The sequence below is a fragment of the Agrilus planipennis genome, unplaced genomic scaffold (genome assembly GCF_000699045.2).
Source record: "Agrilus planipennis isolate EAB-ADULT unplaced genomic scaffold, Apla_2.0 scaffold58, whole genome shotgun sequence".
In the NCBI taxonomy this organism is placed as follows: domain Eukaryota; kingdom Metazoa; phylum Arthropoda; class Insecta; order Coleoptera; family Buprestidae; genus Agrilus; species Agrilus planipennis.
In genome coordinates this window covers 251,328-260,619 of record NW_020438916.1, presented here as the reverse complement: position 1 = coordinate 260,619, position 9,292 = coordinate 251,328, and the positions used below count along the sequence as shown (strand labels likewise).

The window sequence follows — 9,292 nt, the reverse complement described above, 5'->3', positions numbered from 1 at the left end:
ATGAGATAGAGAGGAACTTGCCTAACTGAATCGATGATGCAGCTTATTTACCATATTAATACAGTTTGTGTATCTATTATGTATATAAGCTTCATTGCCTATTCAATTAGACAGAGATTATCATGTTGATAGTAAGACTTTGCTTAACACATGATATACTTTAGTAACAGCGAATGCCCAACAGATGGCAATACAATAGGTATAAATTGAAATTAACTTGTTTTTTATATATCCAAAAGATTTCATTCTAAACTATGTGCTAATTATATTATAGTTTACATCTTACATCTCGAGTTTTTATGCTATCAATTCCAAGACTTTGCATTAGCCGAAGTATTTGTTCATTTGGTTGAATTTTGCTAGACGGCATGGTTGATGGCAAAGATAAAGGTATGTCTGCTTGCATCCACCTATGGCGTTTTATTTGCGAAACACTATATCGCTTCGTTGGATCCAAAACCAGCATTTTACGTATGAGTGACTCACAATCTGAAAAAAAGGAAATACTTAGCTGGTAGCTTACCTAATAGATTTTCTTTCACAGCGACTTCAATTAGTTACTACAATGATGTACTAAAAAATAAAAATATTTACCTACTAATGTTTTCCTGTTTCTATTATTATATTGCTCTAACGCTAATTACTGTTAATTTATGTATTATTTATTAGATGTAATTTCAAGTTATAACAAGTCTAAAAATAGTAATGTTTGCGTATAACACTGAAATTAAAAAATAAATATAGATAAGAATTTTCTCGGTTTCCGTCTACTTGATTAAAATAAGTTCCGAGTCCAATGACCCTAATACAAAATATTTTTTTGAGGTTTTTGTACAACCTATGGATAATATTAATATTTATATTTACTTTGTTTCACAAAAAATGTAATGACCCGGTGAACTGCAAAAGTAGCTAATTCGTTTCGCATTTTTCTGGCAGTCTAGGAAGACCTTGTCTCTTACAAAAACTGCTCTAAGAAGGGAAAATACTCAACAGTTATTTTGCATTAAGCGAATGTATCGGTAATACCAACAAAAGTGCATTATTTATAGACTAAAATAGCATTAATCGTTGTAGAATTAAAAAAAAAAAAATACAAAGAATATGTGGTTACAACAACAGGAAAATAAAAAGAAATGCAATGTTGGAGGATTCACTCCCAAGCATTTTGCATTATAATGAAGGCATGTTATTAAACAGTAACACGCTAACCTTCAGTAGTAAACTAATGCTAAATTACCATAGTAAAGTAGAGATTTTATTTCAACGTCAAGGCCCTTAATGCATGATCACAGGATATCTTAAAATAATGTTAACTGACGTCAATTCTGCGCTTGATCTTGATTCAGTTCTACAGAAACGGATTAACTATATTCAGATATATCTGAATGTACAATCCGTGCAGTAGCTCCAATAAAGAAACCATAAATTTGTAATTTTTATGAAATCTTTGTTGATTGCATTCCGAAACGTCAAGGTTCATTGCTTCATCAGGTGATCAATTATTATTTATTAGAAAGCATTCCGAGGAACTACACATTAATAAAATTAAAGATATTTCCAGGGACAAACTAAATTGTTTTAAAAATTTTGAGAAAATCCCTCGTCCAGGCTTTTAATAAAACTGCAGCGTGGGCTATCACGGTCATAGTCAAACTATAAGTGAAAGGCAAAAGGTGTTATTGCTAGAAATAAAAACGTTAGCTTCACGCAATTTTATTTTCTAATTGTTTATACTTTTAATCATTTTCCATTAAATCTTCATAAACTTATTCTTTTAAGTAGACATATTTTACCATAACATCTAGTACTTATAGGATGATTTAAGACTTGTTAAAGTAGTGGATGAAACCGCTGAAAAAACGACGAATAGAGAAAAAGGAGAGAGTGGAGAATCTGCAGCTTATTGTGAACGATTTAAAATTTAGGAAGAATTGGAATTGATACAATCAAAGAAATGACCATTAAGTTTTTTGTCACCCTTTGGACATATGTAAGTATGTACCTACTTATACCTATACGTGTGCAACGGTATCCTCAAGAAAATAGAAGTAAGAATAGAAACCATATAATTAGGTACATACAACACGGTAGAAAAAACAAGCAATATATTGCAAAGTTGGTTGATTGGTAGTAAATAAAAAAAAAAACGCCTAGGCCACTCCTCAGCCTTCATAACCCTCTCTTCATGTCTGTATAACCTCTTCGAAATCAGTTCAGCCGTTTCAAAGATTAGCCCATACAGACAGACATACAGATAAATAAGACAGATTCTTTTTGTCTTAATAATATTATAGTATACATATAAATAACCAGACGAGCTTAACACCAATGCAGCTATTTTCATATCACAGACAGACACTTCCATTCTATCAATTTTATTTATATGAATTTCAGCATTTTTATCTTGACCCCCCCCCTTGACAAATCTTGACTGTAGGTTTTGTACACATACTTAATTTTTTAATTTGCCGCATTTGCCGATAACAGCAAAGCAAAGTACCATTAGCGTCAATGTCGTATCCATGGAAATAGAATTGTGGCGAAAGAATTTTTATTGTTTTTTGTGTAAATATTTTGTACATATATTTCTTCTAAATTTATTTCTGTTATAATGCCTAATATGTCTTCAATGTAGATTTCGACTTCTTATCTTTTGCATGCCTTTGTTTCCTTTTTATTTCTATTCTATTGTCCCTAATCACCTTTACCTAAAAATCTAACTTCAACCGTTTCTGCATGCACGTCTTACTAATAGCTGACTTTTCCCTTAATTACCTTACCTAAAATTCTATACTATTCACATCTTCAATTCTTCGTATTTCTGTAAGCTCGTGTCTTCAACCCTTATTACCAGTCTTTGTCTATCTTGAGTATTCTATCTCTTTTTACTAACATTTTCCTACTATAAATACTCCTAACATCCCTATCAGAAATTAATTCATNATACATATATCTTAAGAGACTCGCACGGTAATTAAAATTAAAAGAAAAATAATAACGGTTAAAATAGCTCCATATTTAGCAAAAATAAAAATACAAAAGGATTTTCAAGGATTTCTAAAAAATAAGAAAGTAGATGTCATTTTTCTGTTTATACTTTTCCGGTTAATGTTGCATCTTTTATTACTTTATTTGAGACGTTTTGAGCTCATCGTAAACAACAACAGGAAGTGCAAAGAAGTTTGATACTTTTGTTCTTATAGTATATCATACCTACCGATGTTGTAGAAAAATTGTAATGCTCTTAAATTGCAGAGAAACACAAAAACAAAACGTTAAAAATATTTGTGCCGTTATACCGGTTGTAAAAGAGTGCACTTTCTTATAATATAGACTACGGAATTTTAAATTATACAGCGCTTCTTGGATATACGTATTCGCATGTGTAAGTGTGGCTTCGCACAACTCCTAACAGGTAGTATGCAAGGTGCGCGCGTAGTCTTTACAGCTATTGAAAAGAGCGGCATGTTATAATTCAATGCGAGCATACGCATTTTCGCATATGGTATGTATAACAACCACAGAATTACTAAAATTAACAAAATTAATGGCTGCTTAAATCACCTTGATATCCGACTACATAGCATATCTGTTGCATGTATTTTCTTAAAGAAAATGCCCATAATAAAATACAAATTTAAATTATTTTAAAAATTTATGACTGTGCAAGTTAAAAAAAAAGATAGGTAATCTAATTACCACAGAAACACGATTACATAAATTACTTCTGCAATATAGGTATAGTTTAATAACTTTTTAGAAAACAACAGTTACTTTTCCTTTTTGATTTATGTACCTATATAGACATCAATAAATTTTCCTACATCAGTTATCTATTTTTAAATCCTATATTTCTACGTTGTTAACTTGGTGAGTAAATAAGAGATATTTCTGTGATGAAATCTGGTAATTCATCAATATTAATATTTAATATGTAATCGATTAATTGCCCATTGAATCGATACAGAAGACACTCAACAGTGCGAACAGCACATAATGGAAACTTCGCATAATGTGAACAGTAGATTAATTGTGCTAGACCTATGCGCAATTATAGAAACGAATGCCTATTGGCTTTAAAAGTGGATATTTTGTAGATTTATTTATTATTATTCGTGTATTAACTTTTACCTGCATGATTCGTTCTTAGTGGTTTTGTTATCTGCATTCTTCATATATGGGTTTTTTTATGGACATCAAATGTCCCCTGTTATAAATATGAACAACCTTTTTCTTTTTTCGTTTCACATTATCGAGTGTCTTCTTATATTAGTGAGGCATCTGGGGTTCAATTAATTTATCAATAAATCAATTGCAAGTAACTGACTAATAGCTAAGCAATACTTATGCAATTCTATTCTACCGTTGTTGTTGTTTATTTAAAAGCATAAACAATATCAGAGTTCGTTTTTCGTTGGGTAATAACAATGAAGGTATGAAAACTGAAGTATAAAAATAGATAATATAGGATGAAGACAGATTTCATCACAAATTGAAACAGTTAATTTTTAGCGAGCGATTATAAATAATGATAAAAAAAATACCCTCAGGACTTACACGATTTTTAATTGTTATTGTATGAAATAGATATTGTCGATGTTACTTAATGAAATTGACAGCCGTAGTAGCGTTATTATTATATTAAATTATGCATATTATCATATTTTTTTTTCTGCGACGAGGATTGAATTGCAACAACTTCAAAAGTCATTAAACTAAGCCGACGATGATTATTCACAGGATTGCTTTCACATGGTTTCCGTTTGCTCAGTAAGTTCTAAGATGGGGCTCTCGCTGAGGGGTAATAACGGAGGCCAAACGTTACTTGGAAATTGTGGCCCCTAATAAATTTAAAAAGAAAAAATCGAAAATTGGTGTCATGTGTAAAAAACAACACACATTGAGCTAAACAAACTAAAAAAGAACGGGCATGCTATTGTTATTGGTGAAAAATCAAGACAAAACTCAGCTAATCAAATAATATATTTAGTTCTAAATGTAATAAAAGCAAAATAATACAACGTACCACATACGTTGCTAAACTAAGGTTAATATTCGATCAAAAGTATTACGCTCAACATTGATTTATTATTAAAAATCCAATACCATAAGGAAACCAACCATATGTACAGAGAAATTGAAATAAATGGGCAATTTGAAAGTCAAATAACTCTTGATTTCTAATCATATTTCACATTATGATACCAAATCGATCAAACTAATGTCCTCGATGATGGGCAATTGATAATCAAATGATTATTAACAATAGGACATCAAAGAACAGAGCAATGGGACATCAAAGAACAGATCAGAAGAAGGAACGCTGGGTGCTTGAACTGACGGTTCAAGGAATAATCAGAATCGATGTCAATTGAGGAGTTCAATAAAAGAAACATCAAGATAAGTAAGGACTTAACTAATAACAAAAACCGGGACACAAATACGTTAGGAAGTGTCGACAATGATCCGCTAAAGAACTTTCTTACTCAAACTCTCCTCCAAGGAGTTGATAAAATGTGGACAAAGCCAGGATACGGAGCGACGGCTACGCCAACTTTTAAACGTTGGCGTCCCATTACTTACATTCAATTAATTTATCAATTACACATCAAAGAGAGCATTGTTTCGATCGATTTGTTATCATTTAATGTGAGATATACACCCATTTATTTTATTTATCACCCTCTGTAAATTCCTTTTACAGGCACGAATCAGTAATTTTTAATCACAATCATCGATTCGAACAGAATCAATTAGTAATAAGCAAATTATTGGATTCAGAAAGTTGAGAGAAAAACTTTTTGATTGAACTATACAACAAAATAACAATAACGCAGTTTGTACTACTTTTTTGGGCTACTGTCAAACACATAGTTTTTATTTAGATTTTAGTAGCAATACGATTAATAATACTTTGTTACCTATATTAGGTATCTCAATAATACTCTCACGGTTTTACTACTATTAACTTATTTAAACAAAAAGACTAATTAATTTAAAAGATGAAGTTAGAGTTGAAGAAAAGAAATTCATAACTGACAACATAGCAATATGCATCACAGCCTACAATAATTAATTGCTTTTCTATTTTAATTTAAATAATTTGTTCTGTAAAGATTATTAAAAAGATAAAATAGGGTAGCACAACGTGACGGCGTTTAGGGTCAGACTCAACAGATGGCGTTCATTACGGCGTCAGTAGTTATTTAAAGTATAGAAAATTGTATACGTACTTTTGATTGTATAAGAACTCAAAGTTTTATAGAAATTATGGATATGTGGGATTCACCAAAATTTCAATAAAAACTTAGTACTTACTTCACATATGTATTGTATTTACTATCCTTTCGAAATTAATATTATAACATGTGTTTCATATTAACTTTTGAAAAATATGCGTATGATAATCGCAAATATAGTTACGGCCAAGAAACCGTAAAATTCAAAATAATACAAACATAAATTTTGGTTGAAGAAAATCTTTGGTTGCAATATTGTGTAAAACAATATCACCCGTTTAAAATAAAATAACTTTAATTAGGACAACTAATCAGCTAGAAGCATGTACTTAAAAGTTTTTGTTTTTGTGTTAACTATAGACGTTAATTTCTAAATATAAAAAAATACCTACAATACAAATATAACTTGTACCTATGACATAAGCATATGATAAAAATGAACTGACTAACGCATAAATTAGTTGTTAAAAAAATTGTAATGAATTGAAAGAATGTTATGAATTTGATTTCTCTACCCTAGTGAGTCGATTGAGTCCTTTACCGAACAAAATGACCAAAATTTTAAATCGAAGATTCAGTAGGTACGATAATTTTAAACAGCTACAATATTTATTTACTCGTGCAGTTACGAATTTCTTTTAGAAAGCATTAAAGGTACTTTCTAAAACAATCCCAGACATAAATGAAATAATAACACGTTTACAATACAACTACGTAAAATAATGTATGTATACAGCCTGCGTTAAAAGCAAGACTAGGAAGAGGAGGTTCGGCAAGGCATTCAACAGAAACCTGCATCATGAAACCACACTACAGCGGCTGGGATACCTGGTTCCAAGCGGGTGCTATATTTTGCCAGGGATGAGCTGAGGCGGCGTCAGAAATTTGGCAAGAAGCCTGGAGGCTTCCGGGAAGTGTGCTCCACGCTTCACCGGTACCTTCAACAATGGCCTGGAAAGCAACCAGGTCCTTATTCTCGACTTCGGTGTTGTGAGGCAACGGAGGAAGTACAGGTTGTTGCTGAGCGATTTTGTAACTAGCTTGTCTGAGCATATGCCTTCGCGACAATGGGCCACTTTCCAAGCTAATAGCACTAGAGGGTTGATGGGATGAGATTCCGCTCTGTTTCTGCAAAATTTGGCGTTTCTGCTGCAGTAGCCTATGTTGCATGGCCGTCTGCAAAGGCTCTGGGGACGAACTCGCGTAACTAAAACTATCTGGCAAGCTAATTCTCTTACTTGATCGAGGCTGCAAGTACTGGTTGTGTTGCTTCTGTCGATGAGACGCTTCTTCTGGTGCTTCTCTCGCTTGATACTGACTTCGAAGACGTTGGGCTTCCTTCTTTACCATGTGAAGCTCAAGAATACCTTTGGCTTTTGGGTTTTTACTTAGTTTTTGTGAGTTAAAGGCTACAACTTTTTTATGAGGAGTGTCTGCAGCCTGTTGGGCAACAAGCCCGTCACTAGCTCGTCGACCTTCCCGAAAATCTACGGGAGATCGAGTAAGACCTCTACTGGAACTTTTTAAATTAGGTAAATGAACTAAGGGATTATGCCTACTGAGAAGAGAACGGGAATTTATTAAATAACTGGGTGTTGGTGACGAGAGACCACTAAAACTGGTCAAAGAGGGACCAGGAACGGTCCTGTCCGCCGATGATGTACAACTGGGCAAACTATTTGTAAGTTCATTGGAATCTGAGAGCTGGTAATCCAGGCTTTCAAAATTACTATCACAACTTAAGTTTTGACTAAGGCTTTTGGACGTGTTAAAGTTCCCTACTACACCACTAGAGGAGCTCGATGAGGCATAACTGAGTCGATGATGACTTTGATCTTCCAAGTCCGTTTCCACGCCCTCGTCTGTTGAACTCGAATACTGAATGTGCATTTCACTGCTTCGATAACCACTAAAAGTACAAAAAAGTCAGTCAGTATGAAAATCATATACGCTTAATTAATAAAAACCGTACCTGGTGCTAAATTTAGGTAAAGATCCTTTATTATTGTCAGATTCTATAGATGATTGAGTGTTTTGAGAATGTAAGTAGGAATTAATGTGGCTCAAATATTCTCTGGCTGAAGATAAGTCTGTTTGAGGAGGAACTGGGGACGACTGAAGAGTTGCCATCAGTTTAGATGCTTCGCTTGACATTACAAAAGACATAGTGGTTGACTGTTGTAAAATTTTTAAAGCTTCGTCACTATTAGTTGCTGCAAGTAGTCTGGCTGCGTCAATTCCGTGAGGGGGAGAATCACAATTCCTCGGAGAATTACATGTCCTAGGGCTACTCAGCCTACTATTGCTAGAAGACGGGGCTGTAACAGAATGTTGAAGAAGTCTTCGACAATCTTCAGACGTACTGGCTCGTCCTATCTTTCGCATAGCTTGTTCGGCAATATTCGAAGGTCTTCGTCTTTGGACTTCGCGGACAGCCGTGTTTTGTTGCTGAGTTTCGTTCCCTATCAATTGGTTTCGTAATTTTTCTAATAGGAGATAGTATATTGCAGCGTGATGGTCATAACTTCCACATCTTACGGACTAAAATAAAAATTAAAAATCAGTCTTTAAAATTGTCTGCATACTATAGGGATTTGACGAAGGTGACAATATGAGATAGAGAGGAACTTGCCTAACTGAATCGATGATGCAGCTTATTTACCATATTAATACAGTTTGTGTACCTATTATGTATATAAGCTGCATTGCCTATTCAATTAGACAGAGATATCATGTTGATAGTAAGACTTTGCTTAACACATGATATACTTTAGTAACAGCGAATGCCCAACAGATGGCAATACAATAGGTATAAATTGAAATTAACTTGTTTTTTATATATCCAAAAGATTTCATTCTAAACTATGTGCTAATTATATTATAGTTTACATCTTACATCTCGAGTTTTTATGCTATCAATTCCAAGACTTTGCATTAGCCGAAGTATTTGTTCATTTGGTTGAATTTTGCTAGACGGCATGGTTGATGGCAAAGATAAAGGTATGTCTGCTTGCATCCACCTATGGCGTTTTATTTGCGAAACACTATAT

General features: G+C 33.2%; 1 protein-coding gene across 1 annotated transcript in view; it reads right to left on the bottom strand.

Moving 5' to 3' along the window:
• Positions 1-2,961: 2,961 nt before the first annotated feature.
• LOC108740318 (serine/threonine-protein kinase SIK2-like) overlaps positions 2,962-9,292 on the bottom strand; it is a 56,782-nt gene continuing 50,451 nt past the window's right edge. The window contains exons 2-5 of the mRNA XM_025973655.1: positions 9,139-9,286; positions 8,215-8,783; positions 7,071-8,151; positions 2,962-4,844 (exon numbers count right to left, since the gene is read on the bottom strand). Coding sequence (XP_025829440.1) covers positions 4,752-4,844; positions 7,071-8,151; positions 8,215-8,783; positions 9,139-9,286 — 1,891 coding nt within the window. The 3' untranslated portion in view covers positions 2,962-4,751. The remainder of the gene's footprint in view (positions 4,845-7,070; positions 8,152-8,214; positions 8,784-9,138; positions 9,287-9,292) is intronic.